The sequence below is a fragment of the Mustelus asterias genome, unplaced genomic scaffold (assembly GCF_964213995.1).
Source record: "Mustelus asterias unplaced genomic scaffold, sMusAst1.hap1.1 HAP1_SCAFFOLD_2479, whole genome shotgun sequence".
Lineage (NCBI taxonomy): Eukaryota > Metazoa > Chordata > Chondrichthyes > Carcharhiniformes > Triakidae > Mustelus > Mustelus asterias.
In genome coordinates this window covers 1-19,505 of record NW_027592424.1, presented here as the reverse complement: position 1 = coordinate 19,505, position 19,505 = coordinate 1, and the positions used below count along the sequence as shown (strand labels likewise).

The 19,505-nt window shown below is 44.8% G+C and overlaps 1 protein-coding gene across 1 annotated transcript; it reads right to left on the bottom strand.

The window, feature by feature from the left end:
* Positions 1–18,815: 18,815 nt before the first annotated feature.
* LOC144489729 (epimerase family protein SDR39U1-like) lies at positions 18,816–19,472 on the bottom strand. Its single transcript, XM_078207586.1, has one exon. The coding sequence runs from the start codon at positions 19,426–19,428 to the stop codon at positions 19,057–19,059; it is 372 nt and encodes a 123-aa protein (XP_078063712.1). The 5' UTR covers positions 19,429–19,472; the 3' UTR covers positions 18,816–19,056.
* Between the last annotated feature and the right edge of the window lie 33 nt (positions 19,473–19,505).

The following is a 19,505-nucleotide window of genomic DNA, read 5'->3' as shown; positions in this document are numbered from 1 at the left end:
ACAGAGAAAATGGGCCAAAGAGACATAGCCAGAAAGAGAGTGAGGAGAAGGAGAGGGCATAGAGGGAGTAGAGAGAGAAGACATACATAGACATCTGGAAACAGAAAGAGTGACAAACACAGACAGAGAGAGGTAGAGACAGAGAAGCAGAAGATGAAAGACCCCATTGAAACAGCTCCCCAGTACTTGTTACACAACGACTGCAGGGGATGTCAGACAAGAAGGCAGCACCGCACTGTTCAGAGGGGGCCCTCACCAGGATGGTGGGTGGAGTGGAGCAGAGGTTGGACACACTCTACCCCCACTCCAGCTAACGACCTTCCAGCACGGTCACCATCACCGCCTGGGATGCAGCGGCAGCCCTGGTGAGTGCAAGTGCACTCCAGAAGAAGACAAGGAAGCAGTGGCGGAAGAAGATGAATGATCTTCACTCAGTCAGGGTAAGTTTCGCAGGGCTCGGTGTTGGGACCCTTGCTGTTTGTGTTATATATTAATGATTTAGACATGGGAGGCACGGTTGGCAAATTTGCAGAAGACACAAAGATTGGCCGAGTAATAGATAGTGAAGAGGATAGCTATAATCTACAAAACAATATCAATGGGTTGGTGGAATGGGTGGTAAAGTGACAGATGGGTTTTAACATAGAGAAGGTCATGCATTTAGGGAGGTCAAACAGTTATAGGGAATGCGTAGAAGACTGTGTGCCAAAGAAACAAATCTGTGTGTTTCCCAATCAGGATCCATGGATGAACTGGGATGTCCACTGCTTGCTGAAGTCCAGTTCTGAGGTGTTCAAGTCAGGCGACCCTGACCTATACAAGAAAACCAGATACGATCTACAGAGAACCATCAAAGATGCCAAGAGACAGTACCAGACCAAGCGAGAGTCCCAGGCGAGCCACACTGAGTCCCATCAATGTCTGCAAGACAGAACAGGCTGCAAGGTGAAGGCGTATAGAATCGCCGGCACCAATGCCCCCCTCCCTAATGAGCTCAATGTATTCGATGCCCGTTTTGAGCAAGATGTCAGCGAGAGCGCGCCCTCCACCCCGGAAGCCTCGGCTGAACCGTGATCGAGGTCACCATCGCAGACATCAGATCAGCCTTCTCGAAAGTCAACCCATGGAAAGCGACTGGCCCGGATGGGGTACCCGGACGAGCACTCAGATCCTGCGTGAACCAGCTGGCGGGGATATCCGCAGACATCTTTAACCTCTCCTTACTCCGATCTGAGGTCCCTATCTGCTTCAGGAAGAGGACCACAATCCCGGTGCCAAAGAAAAACCAGGCAGCGAGCCTTAATAATGATCAGAAAGTTGGAAAGCCAAAGGGCAAAAGAGCAACTCTTCCCGCTCTGCACCGAATCGCCAACTTTGCTCCAAATTGCCCAATGTCCTCCCTCACTCTGGCTGTGTGTCACTCTGGCTGTGCTCACTCCCAACTGCTGGAGCTCCCACTGACTTCCCATCCCAAAGGGACCTTCCTGCATTTTACTGATGCTGAGGTTTGTGTGTGTGTGTGTGTGTGTGTGTGAGTGGGGGGGGGGGGGGTGCTGTGCTCATTTGGGAGCTGAGCTGGACATTGTCAGAGTTGCTGGGATTGCTGAGTTCAGTGTGCTGAGTGCAGCCTCTGGATTTCTAATCCACTTCCACATCCACTGCACCAACCGCGCTCACTCTGCCGCCCCTGCCCTTTAAATACTCGCCCCGCACCCCGGCGACAGCCAATCACAGCATCGCGTCTCGGCGCCCTCGCGCCCTCGGCCGTTGCGGATTTGAAAGTCTCGCTCCGCCCCCTCCCCTCGCGGTGACCGACTGCCTGAGCCTCCAATCAGAGCGGGAGCTTCTTCCCCCCGTGCTCCACCCAGCCCCTCCCCCGACACGCTCGTGCTGCCTGAGCCTCCAATCAGAGCGGGAGCCGCTTCCCCCCGGGCTCCATCCAGCCCCTCCCCCCACACGCTCGTGCTGCCTGAGCCTCCAATCAGAGCGGGAGCTTTTTTCCCGCGCTCCCTCTGGCGGCCGCTCGCGCTTTTGCCGTTGGGGTTTGAAGGCTGAGCTCGCGAGGCCGCTCCTTCAGTCTCCTCCAGTCAGTCTGCAGAGCGGCCTCAGGGGCTGCTCCAGGCCGCTTCCCAAATCACTCATAACCCTCAGGGGGAAAGGGGGAGGCCTGCAAACCCAGAGTGAGGAGGGGGGATTAATGAAACCAATTCCAGCTTCATTCTCTTTCAGAAAAAACCAGCAGCAAAATAGAAACCCTCCCAGAAACCCCGGGGGGAGGGGGGTATTGATGGAGCGAATTCCCCTTTCATTCCCTCAGTGAAAAACCAGCAGCAAAAACACACAAATTGCTGAGGAAAAGGCCCGGTGTCTCCACGCGGTGCCCCGGCTGCAGGGTTGCTGAAGACTTGGTGTCGCTTGGTGTCTTTTACGATTCCATCAGGACTCTGGACCCGGCGTCTAGTTTGCCGTCGGTCCCCCAGACCGTCCAGCCCCATCGATGATGCAGTCAAAGTCACTGTCAGCAGAATAAAGATAATTTTAAGGGATTTATATTTGTATTGGGAAACATGAGAAATAAGTTGTAGTTTTAGGTGTGATTAATTTACTGTTTCTGTGGCTGGAAGGGACCTGTGGTTAGATTCATGCTGGACAAAGGTGTTTGTATGTGTGGGGGTTGGTTCAGTTCTAACTGAGTTTCTATTGTGCTTAGAGAGAGCGACGGCGTGAAGAGTCAAAGAAGCGGCCAGCAGAGGTTTATGGTGTTGCTTATCAAATGGAGCTCCTCATGAGGTAAAAAGCTTTTAAGATTTAGTTTAGCTAATTTGAGAGCAGTTGGAGCCAGATCGCTGAGGAGTGAACAGCTCTGAACTCTGCAACGGAGATGGAAGTAGATGGGTCTTTAATTCTTTACTTAAAGCCAAAAATAAATGTTTTTGTTAATTTTACAACAACAGAATTTTCTTTCAGAGAACTGAAAGCAGTTATTCATCTCTGAGTCCATTTTCCAGGCTCAAACTTTGTGAGTTCTCATTTTGAGATATCAGCTGTGTTAAGGTGTGGATCAGAAACCCCATGGTTTGTTATGAAGCCTGACTAGATCCCAACAGTCTTTCTATTTTGGCTTTAGTGTGAGGGTGAGGTGTTTCACTCCAGGTGGGATTCTGTTGAAATGAGGTAGCTTTTATCAAAACAAACTTTATTTAACAATGCAGGTTTAACATAACAAATGAATTAGCTTAACTTTTGCCAATTGAAATACTTAAACATGACGAGACACAATTCTTAACTGTTAACTTATGTCTATTCGTTCCAATTCAAGCAATATTCTTATTATACACTTAAGCCCCTCTTCAAAATCAATTAGCAATACACAGGCTTATTTGCTTGTACTTGTTAACAGAGAACATAGAACATTACAGCGCAGTACAGGCCCTTCGGCCCTTGATGTTGCGCCGACCAGTGAAACCAATCTAAAGCCCCTCTAATCGACACATAGAAATCATAGAAATCCTACAGTGCAGAAGGAGGCCATTCGGCCCATTGAGTCTGCACCGACCACAATCCCACCCAGGCCCTACCCCCACATATTTACCCGCTAATCCCTCTCACTTACGCATCTTAGGACTCTAAGGGGCAACTTTTAACCTGGCCAATCAACCTAACCCGCACATCTTTGGACTGTGGGAGGAAACCGGAGCACCCGGAGGAAACCCACGCAGACATGAGAATGTGCAAACTCCACACAGACAGTGACCCGAGCCGGGAATCGAACCCGGGACCCTGGAGCTGTGAAGCAGCAGTGCTAACCACTGTGCTACCGTGCCGACACAATTCCAATATCATCCATATGTTTATCCAATAACCATTTGAATGCTCTTAATGTTGATGAGTCCACTACTGCTGCAGGCAGGGCATTCAGAGGAACAGAGAGATCTTGGGGTTCATATCCACAGATCTCTAAAGGTTGCCAGTCAAGTGGATAGAGCTGTGAAGAAGGCCTATAGTGTGTTAGCTTTTATTAACAGGGGGTTGGAGTTTAAGAGCCGTGGGGTTATGCTGCAACTGTACAGGACCTTGGTGAGACCACATTTGGAATATTGTGTGCAGTTCTGGTCACCTCACTATAAGAAGGATGTGGGAGCGCTGGAAAGAGTGCAGAGGAGATTTACCAGGATGCTGCCTGGTTTGGAGGGTAGGTCATATGAGGAAAGGTTGAGGGAGCTAGGGTTGTTCTCTCTGGAGCGGAGGAGGCTGAGGGGAAACTTAATAGAGGTGTATAAAATGATGAAGGGGATAGATAGAGTGAACGTTCAAAGACTATTTCCTCGGGTGGATGGAGCTATTACAAGGGGGCATAACTATAGGGTTCGTGGTGGGAGATACAGGACGGATATCAGAGGTAGGTTCTTTACGCAGAGAGTGGTTGGGGTGTGGAATGGACTGCCTGCAGTGATAGTGGAGTCAGACACTTTAGAAACATTTAAGCGGTTATTGGATAGGCACATGGAGCACACCAGGATGATAGGGAGTGGGATAGCTTGATCTTGGTTTCAGATAAAGCTCGGCACAACATCGTGGGCCGAAGGGCCTGTTCTGTGCTGTACTGTTCTATGTTCTATGTTCTATTCCACGCCCTGACCACTCGCTGAGTAAATAACCTACCTCTAACATCTGTCCTATATCTCTCACTCCTCAATTTAAAGCTATGTCCCCTCGTGTTAGCCATTACCATCCTTGGTATCTTTGCACTTGGGCTGCCATTCCTCGAGCCTCTGGAGAGAAAGAGAGAGAGACTATTTCTCCTTGTAGGTCCCAAACAGCAGCCTCCAGAGAGAGAGAGTGAGATGTATCTTGCTTCCTTCAGAACCCGACAGTAACTGCTTGCTTTTCCCTCCTACCCTTACGCACATGACTCTGCCAATCAACTTAATCAAAACCCAGCCTTGGGTCACTGTCTGTGTGGAGTTTGCACATTCCCCTTGTGTCTGCATGGGTTTCCTCCAGGTGCTCCAATTTGCTCCCACAGTCCAAATATCTGCGGGTTCGATGGACTGGCCATGCTGAATTGCCCCTTAGTGTCAGGGGAACGAGCAGGGTAAATATGTGAGGTTACGTGAATAGTGCCTGGGTGGGATTGTTGTCGGTGCGGGCTCAATGGGTCGAATAGCCTCCTTCTGCACTGTAGGGATTCTATGATTCCTCCCGTCTCAGGGAGGTGAGTTAGTCTGAGAGCGCTCACAACCCCAGCTCAACCACAAATGGTCACTTTGGAGAAACTTCTTAAAGACACGGATACATGGAATCAGACATTGCAAGCAGCTGGAATTTTCATTGGACGAAGAGATGACAACTGACAGGAAAAGGAAAGAAAAATAATGCATTGTCAAAGTTACTTCTGGGAAGAAGGGATTTCTGCTCCTTAATTTCCTTACCGTAGAAGTTTTTATTCTCATCATGAAAAAGTTGTCCACATGTTCCTGGTACAGGTAAAACAATAGTGATAAACAGCTGGGAAAATCTATATTAATGTCATAATCATTTATATTAATGATTTGGATGAGAATATAGTGGGCATAGTTATTGTTGTGGGAAATTACCACCGGAGTCAGACTGGAGGTTCAATAACACAGTTTTATTTTGGACCCGAAGCTTCGGGGAGAAAGGACTGGAACTCCGCAATACTTGGCAGCTCCCTTCTCAATCATACAAGAGCAATTGATCATTTTTATACCTTTCAGACAAGAGATAGTCCGGACATTAGCCGTTTAACACATCGTTATAGTTGAGTAGACAGATCATGGTGGTCGATAGTTAACACATCGTTACAATCAGACAGGTACAGACATGGGCATTTAACATCGCATTGTTCATAGAATGGATACATTTCCTCTTTCAATGACTGGTTTCGATCTATTCACTCAGTGATTGGTTTTGCTGCATTGATGTATTTATGTTCCCATCTATGGCTGGTCTTATTATCAGACCTTATTGTCCTGGGTCTGTCCTTATCTTTAAAGTGCCTCCAGCTCTGACTAGCTTCCTGCAGTATTTTGGTTATTGCATGTTTTAACTTTAAGTGACTGTCTGTGCTGCATGTTTTAACTTTAAGTAGCTGTCTGTGCCACAAGCCAGTGCCTGCTTAATGTCTCTTCCCAGGTAACCATTTTGTGTGCCAGGCAACCATTTTGTGTTGCAGATGACACCAAGACTGGTGGCTTGGTGGACAGTGAGGAAGGTTATCTCCAATTGCAGTGGGATCTTGATCAATTGGGCCAGTGGGCTGACGAATGGCAGATGGAGTTGAATTTAGACAAATGCGAGGGAATGCATTTTGGTAGATTGAACCAGGGCAGGACTTACTCAGTTAATGGTAGGTCACTGGGGAGAGTTACAGAACAAAGAGACCTCGAGGTACATGTTCATAGCTCCTTGAAAGTGGAGTCTGTAAGGAATAATCATTAAGACAACATATATTGGAAGGAATAATTATTAGGACAAGTAGGAGATAATAATTAACATAGAAGAGATAATCACTACTTAAGAAGTTCTCATATATATCACATATCTTATTAAGCATACACATGGATACTCGCATAAATGAACATAGAAGCTGAAAGTAATTTCTTAAATAAACGTGAGAAAGTCAGACAACGGGAAAAAAGACTTGGCATAGCAGGATGCCCTACAATGGTTGAACAAGCAACAACCTTGGCTGATTAGACAATAAACTTCAGATAAGAAGGCAGGATGTAACCACAGTGATATCATAGCACATTCATTAGTGAAAAAACAGAAAGAAGGCAGATAACGTAGGTCTAGTAAATCATGGTGGCTAACGAAAAGTGGCCTTGGGGTCTGCAACAAAAAAACCTTGACTGTAAGATAAGAATGATGAAATATGAAGCGAAATGTGGATAAAAAGGACTGTGAGAGCACTGGTTTTTTGGATTTGCCTGGGAATCCCGGCTTTATTGAAATGTACTAGCTAATAAAGCCTTGCTGCCTGGAAGATCAAGACTCAGACTCTCTATTCTGATTGATGAATTCTTCTTGCCGTCCACGGGGAACCACGGCAAATTTGGCGCTGCGAGCAGGGTAGAGTTGAGGTCGTCCGGTGACTCAACCCCGGAGGGATCGAGGGAGACGGTGGTCCGACCGGAACTGAGAAGTCCCCAGCCGGCCTTCTGTCAACAAGGTAAGCAGACTTGCATGCATGTAAATCCTTGTTGTCAGAAAGGGGTTTTCGAGGCCTGGCGCACCCGGTTCTCCACTGGTCCTGGATCTCACCTGCCCAAAAGATAACCTGCATTGGTAAAGTTAAAATTGTGTAAAATATTGAGAGACTGAGTCTGATCGGAAGGGCAAATTTTGCATGTAAAAAGCACGCTTTAGTTTTATGTACTGTATTGTCCACGAATGGGTAAAAAGTGAGACGCTACAAAAACCGAACGCTAATTGATGCAATTAGGTTAGTCGAGCGGTTTGGAGCGGGCTTCCAGGTTACGACTTGCCCAAGGAGAGTAAGTGTAGGCAAGCCTGCCAGTCCAAACCTACCCAGGACCTCGGAGAGAGTGACGTCAGCCGAGAGGAAGGAGAGATCTAGGAGAGATTGGTCTCCTACCTGATATAGTAATTAAGGACCTACGTTGATCGCCGGAAGAAGTGAGGGGATAGGTAGTGAAATAAAGTAAAGGGGCTACAAGGAGAAGCCTGAAAAGGTTGATCTGGAATAGCGGTGTAAGCAGCTGTTGGTAAATGTGGAGTGCAAAGCAGGATCACAACAGTGATGAATCACGTAGGAATATTGCAGTAATAGATTTCTTAAGTAGTGGTGTTAACACACATTTTTTAGAGAAGATCTAGTAAAAATAGAGGAGGTTTTAGTGAGTGGTATGAGGGTGAGAGAAATGCCCTGCTAAGAAGAATAACTGAAGTAGTTAATTTGGAGGAAGTGAATAAGGAGTGGCCATACGTAAATTGGGACGAAATAATATACAAAAATTGGACGAGTGAAGCAGTAGAAGAAACATTGACAGAATTAATAGAAGAAATCAGACCAAGTAAGGCTCTGTTAGAAATCAGTGAGCAAGTGGAGGCATATTATCCACTAGCAGAAGAAAAAGGATTATCACCAGGAGAGGGAAGAACAGGGAAGCAAATACTGAGACCTCGGTTGGAAATACAGGTGTCAGTCAGGGAAGTGCAGTGGGAAGATAGTCCAAGGACAGAAAAAGGGAAAACAGTATATCGCATAAAAATAACAATAGTGCCAAATACCAACATATCAGAAAATATTAAGCCGCAAGGCAGTGCAAAGAAACAGAACATGCCATATCAAATTAAGACACCGGTGGAAATTCTGGGAGAAAAGTACCCGGCCCTGAAAGGAGACATAGCCCATATCTCCCAAAAATGGACCAAAAGAACAAGTAAATTAAACACACAGTGGCCAGAGGGAGGCACCTGGTGTACAGAAAGATGTGAGGATCAGAAAGGACTGGTAAAGAACTATAAACTAAGGGATAAATCACAAAAGAGAAATCAGAAAAGAAGAAAAGAATTGGAGATACTAACATTATTTGAAAAGGAAGGAAAAGAGAAAAAGCGCATATGGAAAATGCAAATGCCAGTTCAGATTCAGGAAAAGGAAAAATTGAAAGACCCACATATAGCCCCGCCCCCTTATAAGGAAAACCAAGATTTTGCTGGGCTGTATCCAGTAATAAAGGGGACAGTGAATTTTGAGGGGGAATATGAAGAAAGGGACATGACCCGCGAACAATGGGCAAAGCAGGAGGTGGAAAGAAAGGTAAAAAGGGAAGAAGAAGGTGCTAAAGTGGAAGGAGAACTGGATAACATACGCCGTATGAGGCAAGAGTTAGAGGAAGAGTTGATTCGGGTAAGGGTGTTAAAATGGGCAAATAGAAAAATGGAGGAAGAACAGAGTAAAAAAGGTGAGGAGGCAGTGGACAGTGAGGCAAGGTGTGAAGAGGAGGAGGGTAAGGAAGAATGGGATGAAAAATGTAAATATAGCAAGGGAAGTGCAGGAGGAAAAGGACAGGGACAGGGAAAAGCACCCTATCAGAGCCAGAGGGGACAAAACCAAGGATATAATCAAGGCCCCAGGCAGGGAGGACCACCTGGCCCTCCAGGGGTATGCTGGGGATGTGGGGAAACAGGACACATAAAAAGGAATTGTCCCCAAAACAGCTATAGACAAGGAGGTCAACAACAAATGAGTCAGCAAATGATGCAAGTGCCAACCAGTGATTGCCCAATGAGGCAGGGGCCAGTAAATCACCAGAGTTTCCTATAGGGAGGCCCAGAGAACCCCGAAATGGTAGGCCAGTATGTACAAATAACGGACACAGCAAATCAAGAACCTATAATCAATGTTAGAATAGGGGGGGTTGAGATCCCCATGATGATAGATACAGGAGCTACTTGTACGTGCATACAAGAAAAATATGCAGGACACCTACCATTGTCAGGTCAGTTTGTAAAAACTATGGGGTTCTCGGGGAAAGCAGTATTGACTCAAATGACGATGCCGGTGCCTATCACCGGTGGAAACAAAACCACTCATGTGCCTGTGTTAGTATGCAATAAAACACCACTGAATTTGTTAGGCTGGGATGCAATCTTCGGGTTAGGGTTAAAATTAGAGTGTACAACTCAAGGAATTAATCTGACGGGCATGTACGTAATTAGGGTAAGGGGAGAAGAGTGGGCCAATGTATATTGGCTAGGGGACGTAGAAGAACAAATTAAAAAGCAGGTATGGGAAATTTGGGGGACATTTGTAGAGGCACAGATTCCAGACGCCGAATGGCCAAAAACTGAACTACATAGCACAATGATTTTTGATAAAATGCAACAGTCAGAGATACAGGTGAAGTGGAATAAAGAGGCAGGACAAGAACAGGAAATAAATTCAGACAGCATTTTAATCGGACCAGAGGGAGCAGCCCTCACAATTAGAAAGAATGAATGGGTCAGAAAATGGTTCTCAGTGCCTGAGACAGAACCACATGTAACGCTAAAGGTGAATCCTGATTACAGACCAAAGGATTTGGGACTTATGACGTTTAGGGCACAGGAACTGGAATTTATTAAAGCAAACAATGAGAATATTTGGATGTCGACTGACGGACAAATGATGAAAATATCTGTTAATGCAAGGATGACTGGAAGACCAAAAGAGGTAAAAATAGAGTTAAAAGATAAAGAAGTAGAGCAAGAATGGAGAGCAAAGTTAGAAAAAGATTTAGATTCTCTCCCTGAGGAATTGTGGTCAAAGAACGACACAGATGTAGGCAAAGTTAAAACAGCTACCCCAGTCGAAGTAAAATTGAAGCCAGGATGTCAAGGACCTTATAATCCACAATATCCAATCAAGGCAGAAGCAGTAAAAGGCATAAGAGAAACAATCAGAGGATTAGTAGACGCAGGGGTGTTAAAAGAAACCCGAAGTAAATGTAACACACCCTTATTACCAGTTAAAAAGGCAGATGGGGAAAAGTGGAGGTTAGTACACGACCTGAGAGCAGTTAATGAAGTAGTTGAAAAAATGCCAGTAGAAGTCCCTAACCCCTACACCTTATTGACTAACATACCGTCTGAAAACAGATGGTTTACAGTAATAGACTTATGCTCAGCATTTTTCAGTGTGCCCTTGGCACAAGCGAGTCAGTACTTATTTGCTTTCAAGTACGAGGGAAAGTACAATAGAATGCCACAAGGATTCAAACACTCCCCACATGTATTCAACCAAGTGTTGAGAGCAGATTTGGCAGGGATACAACTAGAAGGAACACTGATACAATATGTGGATGACTTGTTGTTGTGTACAGAAACAAAGGAACAGTGTAGGGAAGAAAGTTTAAAACTGCTGGGAAAGCTGGCGAAAGGAGGACATAAAGTGTCAAGAAAGAAATTACAGTTCTGTCAAAGAAAAGTAGAATACCTTGGAAGGGAAATAACTGTTGGACAAAAAAGAATAGCTCACCAGCAGATAGAAGCAGTATTGAAAATCCCAAAACCACAGACAGTGAGACAGATGATGACATTCTTAGGAATGACAGGATTTAGTTCAGAATGGATAGAAAACTATGCAGAAAAAACACAAGCGTTAAGGAAAATAATGAAAGAGGCCGGATGTGAGGAGTTAAAAGCGATCTTGATATGGGACAGGGAGGCCTCAGAAGCATTTGATAACGTGAAACAAGAGATGGTGCAAGCACCAGCACTGATGCTGCCTTCGTATGATAAACCCTTTGACCTTTTTGTTAGCAACAGGGAAACAGGATTCGCAACTGCTGTGTTAATGCAGGACAGCTGTAAAGGAAGAAAGAAACAAGCAATAGCTTATTATAGCACCAAGTTAGATGATGTGGCCCTGGGGTACCCTCCATGTTATCAGGGTTTGGCAGCTGCTTGGTGGGCTTACGAAAAAGCAGCTACCATCACAATGGGATATTTAATAAACATACATGTACACCACAAAGTAGCTGAATTGATTGAGCAACGAAAATTTGTGCTGACACCTGCTAGGATCCATCATTATCGAATGCAAACCACATTTCCAGATATCACAATAATAAAGTGCAACAGAGTAAATCCAGCTGATTACATGCCATTACCTCATGAAGGAAAAGAACATGAATGCTTAAGAGAAGCAAAAACATTTATGAAACTGAGAGAAGACTTAAGAGCAGAGGGACTAGTGACAGAAGAGAAGAGGACACTGTATGTAGATGGCTCATGTTACAGGGATCACTTGGGAAACCACGCAGGCTATGCCATAGTTGAACAAAGACCAGGAGGACTTGAAGTTATAGAAGCAGAAAAATGTGAACAGCCCTGTTCGGCCCAACTAGCAGAACTTAAGGCACTAACCAGAGCATGTGAATTAGCAAAAGGGGAGGCAGTAGAAGTGTATACAGATTCGGCTTATGCACATGGAGTGTGTCATCTGTTTGGATCAATCTGGAAACAGAGAGGCTTTATGAAAAGTAGTGGGGGACCAATACAGCATGAAAGTCAAATAAAAGCCTGAATACAAGCTATGATGGGCCCAAAAGAATTGGCCATAATATTTGGAATTGGCTTGATAATGTATTCGGACAATGGGGAGCATGGTTTGCAAAGGCAGGGGTTATAATGGTAGTAGTAATAATTATAATTGGACTAATCTTTTGTTGTTTACTGCCTGCTTTGAGATCTTTTATTACCAGACTAATGATGCGACAAATGGTAGTGCGAATGGAGAATGAACAAATCCCCGAACAAGAAGTCCAGGAATGGGGTCAAGTTGAATTACCCCCACCGAATAGACTCATGATAACTTTGATTGAGACTGACGCTCCTTGTTTTGCAATGTAGCACTAAAGACTGCAAAAGAGGGGAAGATCTGTTTCAATGCGTTAAAAGAAGATGGAAATTTGATTTGTATACCAGTGATCAGTATTTTCCTTCCTCAGGAACGAGGACTGTTGACACAAACTCTACCGCTCAAGTTCATGGTTCACCGAATTCGACCCAGGAAACTGAGCTATCAACTGAACTGACAAAACAAGAGAAATCACTGAAATTGAAGTTGAAAGACTGTATAAACTAAATAGTAGTAGCGGCGACTAAGCGCGGGAAAAGAATTGTGTAAACTGTGATAAATTGTACTCTCCCTCCTTGTGATAGCATGGGAAAAGTAGGGGTAGGATAGATGGGGATAATACTAGTACTTAGTATGGGGGGTGGCAAGAGTAAAAATGAACAGGAAGAAGACAGATCGCATATAAATACTTACCGATATATGTCATATATGTATGCAGAAAGATTGAACATAAGCAAATGTTGGGTCTGCACTCATGTCCCAAGCCATTCCCAAGAAGGCCTACCACTCCAGTCTCTCCCTTTTCAGATTTCAGAAACTATAGAATGGATATTGAGACAAAATAAGACAGGGGAAGGAGGAAACATGACAATGTGGGAGTCAGCTGGGTATAGAATGACCAGGTTTGCTACATGGTACCAACCAACCTACGACCATTCCCAGTTCCCACCTGTACCGACGGTCCTAAAATCAAATGGACCAGGATCCTTCTGTTTAAAGAAAAATGTGGATGGAGCAAGAGTTGGAGAAAGTAAATGTCAGCAAACTGTAGAATGGCAACCACCTGTGAAAGATTTAAGTACAGCTGGTATGTTCAAAATAGACTGGACTGAAATATGCAACATCACATCAAGCAACGTGTGGGAAGGAAAAGCTGTACAACCTTGGATGACGTTGGCTGATAACTTTACGGCTTACAATGGAACTTACTTTATATGCGGTACAAAGACATATCCCTGGCTTCCTGCGAACTGGACAGGCTCCTGTTATCTGGGATATGTAGTGCCCTATATGCACCACATGCCTTCCCTACGAAGCTACCCTTCGCGAGCAAAACGAACAATCAGTAAGACTGACTGGTTCTTTATGATGGCCTTTCCATTACATGGGACAGGAAGAACGGCAAACGAGTTAATTCTGATGGCCACAGCCCTGGAACAACTGGCTAATATCACTGCAGCTGAAGCTCGATAAACAGGGCAAGCCTTGACAGAAGTATCAGCAGAACGGATGGCAGTCCACACAGTAGCCCTGCAAAATAGACTGGCTTTGGACTATCTATTGGCCTCGCAGGGAGGAACATGTGCCATAATTTAACAAGAATGCTGTACTTACATACCAGATAAATCTGAGAATATAACTAACCTTGCAAAGCATATCGAGGCACAAGCAGACCAACTCCAAAAGATAGGTCACGAATTCCATGATTATAACCCACCTGGATGGTTAGGATGGGTAGGAAATGGGATGTTTGATTGGATTTTTAAATCATTTATGTTACTGCTGCTTATAATAGTAGGGATAGTGTTAGCAGGATGCTTATGTCGATGTGTAATTAACAGGGCAATGGACAGCATGTACCATTATCAATAGTTTGAAAATAAGAGGAGATAATATGACCCGAGATACCATACGCATAGAGGGGAATACTTAAATGATCAAGCAAAATCAAGGAGGGAGAGATGTGTTAGTACAAAGTGTATGAAATGTATTAATGCAAAAATGTATTTTAATGAACTATCAGGTAAAGGAAATCTGGAGGAGCAGTTCGCAATTAGGCTATTAATAAACAAAAAGGGATATTGATCCGACACTTAAGCTCCTCCACATTTCGTGAAACCAAACATAACTAAGACATATATTGGGAAAATATATCAAGAAATAGTTTAGTGAGACAATGATGTCTCAAAGAGGGGATATGTAAGGAATAATCATTAAGACAACATATATTGGAAGGAATAATTATTAGGACAAGTAGGAGATAATAATTAACATAGAAGAGATAATCACTACTTAAGAAGTTCTCATATATATCACATATCTTATTAAGCATACACATGGATACTCGCATAAATGAACATAGAAGCTGAAAGTAATTTCTTAAATAAACGTGAGAAAGTCAGACAACGGGAAAAAAGACTTGGCATAGATTAGACAATAAACTTCAGATAAGAAGGCAGGATGTAACCACAGTGATATCATAGCACATTCATTAGTGAAAAAACAGAAAGAAGGCAGATAACGTAGGTCTAGTAAATCATGGTGGCTAACGAAAAGTGGCCTTGGGGTCTGCAACAAAAAAACCTTGACTGTAAGATAAGAATGAAGCTAAATGTGGATAAAAAGGACAGTCAGAGCACTGGTTTTTTGGATTTGCCTGGGAATCCCGGCTTTATTGAAATGTACTAGCTAATAAAGCCTTGCTGCCTGGAAGATCAAGACTCAGACTCTCTATTCTGATTGATGAATTCTTCTTGCCGTCCACGGGGAACCACGGCAGTACATGGGACTTAATAGGATTGAGGGTTTATAGGTAGGCCTATATATAAGCCTAGGTAGGTAGGGATATGACCGGGACAACTTGTGGGCCGAAGGGCCTGTTTGTGCTGTAGTTTTTCTATGTTCTAACTAGGGGTCATAGTTTGAGGATAAGGGGTAAACCTTTTAGGACTGAGGTGCGGAGAAGTTTCTTCACCCAGAGGGCGGTGAATGTGTGGAATTCACTCCCACAGAAAGTAGTTGAGGCCAAAACGTTATGTGATTTCAAGAAGGAATTAGATCTCGCTCTTGGGGCTAAAGGGATCGAGGGATATGGGGGGAAGGGGGGAATCAGGATATCGAATTTGATGATCAGCCACGATAATGGATGGCGGAGCAGGCTCGAAGGGCCGAATGGCCTCCTCCTGCTTCTAGTTTCCATGTCTTCCTTTCATCCTTATGTTTATCCAGCGCATCGATACTATTCACCTAACCCACTGCTTTAGTGACTTCCACATTCTCCCCAGTCTCTGGGCGTAGACTTTCCTCCCGAAATTCCCGATTGGATTTATTAGTTTGTATGTCTTGTCACGCCAGTGGGGAAATTTGTAACTGAGGTCTTCACCAGTTAATTAAAACATATTTAACTCCTTAAACAGGACCTGTTTTCTTTTTTAAAAAAACTACAAGAAAAGGCATTGGACCATAGATGGCTGCCACCAGTCACCTGACGTCTCGTATTTGTATTTTGACCATTTTTCTGGACAGTTCTGATATGAATTGCACTGCCGACCTGCCACGTGGAATTTCACATCGGAGGGGTTGTGGAGGTTCAAGTCAAAAAGGGACTTACGAAAGGGATGCATTAAAATTCAAGTGCGGAACTATAATCTCTCCCTCAGTGCCAACAAAACGGAGGAGATCGTCACCGACTTCAGGAAGTGTAAAGGAGAACATGCCCCTGTCTACATCAACAGGGGACGAAGTAGAAAGGGTCGAGAGCTTCATGTTTTTGCGTGTCCAGATCACCAACAACCTGTCCTGGTCACCCTCCATGCCGATACTATAGTTAAGAAAGCCCCACCAACGCCTCTACTTTCTCAGGAGACTAAGGAAATTTGGCATGTCAGCTACGACTCTCACCAACGTTTACAGATGCGCCATAGAAAGCATTCTTTCTGGTTGTATCACAGCTTGGTCTGGGGCTCCTGCTCTGCCCAAGACCGCAAGGAACTACAAAAGGTCGTGAATGTAGCCCAATCCATCACGCAAACCAGCCTCCCATCCATTGACTCTGTCTACACTTCCCGCTGCCTCGGGGAAAAGCAGCCAGCATAATTAAGGACCCCCCCAGACACCCCGGACATTCTCTCTTCCACCTTCTGTCGGGGAAAAAGATACAAAAGTCTGAGGTCACGTACCGACCGACTCAAGAACAGCTTCTTCCCTGCTGCTGTCAGACTTTTGAATGGACCTACCTCGCATTAAGTTGATCTTTCTCTACACCCTAGCTATGACTGTAACATTCTGCACCTCTCCTTTCCTTCTCTATGAACGGTATGCTTTGTCTGTATAGCGCGCAAGAAACAATACTTTTCACTGTATGTTAATACAGGTGACAATAATAAATCAAATCAAGTCAAAACTGCAATCGGACAAGACAAGATCAGTTAGATCACCAGTCACATAAATCCCACCGTGGAGAATGAAATAACTCCATCGCTGGTATTCCGCTACCTTGAAATGTGTCAAAAGTTTCTGAGATCAAAGATCAAAAGTATGATTACTTGTTCTACAATGATAGCAAGACGTGCTAATCGAATTCCCTGCTTGGAGTATACAGACAGGAGCTTTCAAGAACTGGTTTTGCCAAGCCATAAACAGGATGGAAAACAACTGCTGAAGAAGCTACAATAATTCTCTCTCTCTGAAACTAAGAAAAGCATTATCTCACAGCAGCCTAAAAATTATTTGTAGCAATCGGAACTGTCAGAAAGAAATCCAGGAGAAACCCATCGACTTCTGGTAGGCAGATCTTGCAATTAAAAGGAGGGAGATTGTTTCCAGCGAAATTAAATTCTCTGAACTTCCATTCAACTCTGAGATTTTAAAGGGAACTCGCGTCAAACAGTCAGAACATTCAACAACCTCCGCCTGAAAGGCAAACAAAACACTTATTCAAATATTCTTTTTAACTTGTGTTTGGACTCTTAACTTTTTATACTTCTGATATCTGTGTGTGTCGTTACGTCCTTTAGTGTTTGTCCTCAGGTAGAGTAGCAAATAAAACTTGCTCTTTATTTGGGTCAAAAAAGCCTGGTTTGATTAGTTCCTCATTGGAGATTAAATAGAGTCAGAGAGAGGTTTACAGCATGGAAACAAGCCCTTCAGCCCAACTTATCCGTGCCGTCCTTTGTTTTAAACCCCTAAGCTAGTCCCAATTGCCCGTGTTTGACCCATATCCCTCTGTACCCATCTTACCCATGTAACTGTCTAAATGCTTTTTAAAAGACAAAATTGTACCCGCCTCTACTACTACCTCTGGCAGCTCGTTCCAGACACTCACCACCCTCTGTGTGAAAATATTGCCCCTCTGGACACTTTTGTATCTCTCCCCTCTCACCTTAAACTTATGCCCTCTAGTTTTAGACTCCCCTACCTTTGGGAAAGGATAGTGACTATCTAGTTGATCTATGTCCCTCATTATTTTATAGACCTCTATAAGATCACCCCTCAGCCTCCTACGCTCCAGAGAAAAAAAGTCCCAGTCTATCCAGCCTCTCCTTATAACTCAAACCATCAAGTCCCGGTAGCATCCTAGTAAATCTTTTCTGCACTCTTTCTAGTTTAATAATATCCTTTATATAATAGTGACCAGAACTGCACACAGTGTTCCAAGTGTGGCCTTACCAATGTCTTGTACAACTTCAAGACGTCCCAACTCCTGTATTCAATGTTCTGACCGATGAAACCAAGCATGCCGAATGCCTTCTTCACCACTCTGTCCATCTGTGACTCCACTTTCAAGGAGCTATGAACCTGTACCCCTAGATCTCTTTGTTCTGTAACTCTCCCCAACGCCCTACCATTAACTGAGTAAGTCCTGCCCTGGTTCAATCTACCAAAATGCATCACCTCGCATTTATCTCAATTAAACTCCATCTGCCATTCGTCAGCCCACTGGCCCAATTGATCAAGATCCCATTGCAATTGGAGATAACTTTCTTCACTGTCCACTATGCCACCAATCTTGGTGTCATCTGCAAACTTACTAACCATGCCTCCTATATTCTCATCCAAATCATTAATATAAATGACAAATAACAGTGGACCCAGCACTGATCCCTGAGGCACACCGCTGGTCACAGGCCTCCAGTTTGAAAAACAACTCCCTACAACCACCCTCTGGCTTCTGTCGAGAAGCCAATTTTGTATCCAATTTGGATGTTTACGAGTGGGAATTGGATTGATCCAAACAACATTCCATTAACATTCTTCCTGGTTGTATCACAGCTTGGTATGGGGCTCCTGCTCTGCCCAAGACCGCAAGGAACTACAAAAGGTCGTGAATGTAGCCCAATCCATCACTCAAACCAGCCTCCCATCTATTGACTCTGTCTACACTTCCCGCTGCCTCGGCAAAGCAGCCAGCATAATTAAGGACCCCACGCACCCCGGACATTCTCTCTTCCGTTGGGAAAAAGATACAAAAGTCTGAGGTCACGTACCGACCGACTCAAGAACAGCTTCTTCCCTGCTGCTGTCAGACTTTTGAATGGACCTACCTCGCATTAAGTTGATCTTTCTCTACACCCTAGCTATGACTGTAACACTACATTCTGCACTCTCTCCTTTCCTTCTCCATGAACAGTATGCTTTGTATAGCGCGCAAGAAACAATACTTTTCACTGTTAATACATGTGACAATAATAAATCAAATCATTAGAATAGTGTTTTATTGGGTTTGTTAATAATTTAATTAACCTGTAAATGAGATAAAGTGTTATTTGTTGATTTTACAGAGAGTTTCAGGTAGTTATTTGGATTTAACCACTGCACATTGCTGAAGAGCTGATCATATAACCTCGCAACAGATTATAAAGCCGAGTTTTCCTCTGAGCGGTGCTAATTCTCAGAGATGGGATCAAACCTGCCCTTTCCAGCAATCCTGACCCCTGACCCCAGCATCAGGTCACAATGTTCTCCAGGGCTGCCCGCAGCTGGGGGTAGCGGAACTTGTAGCCGCTCTCCAGGGTGCGCTTGGGGATGACCCTCTGACCCTCCAGCAACATGGCCGCCCTCTCGGCGCCCAGCATCGCCTCCAGCGCGAAGCCGGGCACGGGGAGCACAGCGGGACGCCCCAGGCTGGCCGCCAGCGCGGCGGAGAACTCGGCGTTGGTGTTGGCGCTGGGAGCCACGCCGTTCAGGACGCCGCGCACCGACTCGTTCTCCAGCGCGTGGGCAAGGATTCCGCTCAGATCGTCCACGTGCACCCAGGGAAAGGGCTGGCGGCCGGAACCGATCGCTCCTCCGATACCCAGCCAGAACGGCCAAATCATCTGCTTAATGGCACCACCGTCCTTCCCCAGGACAACTCCTGCGGAACAGAGAGAGAGAGGAGTGAGAGACAGGAGCA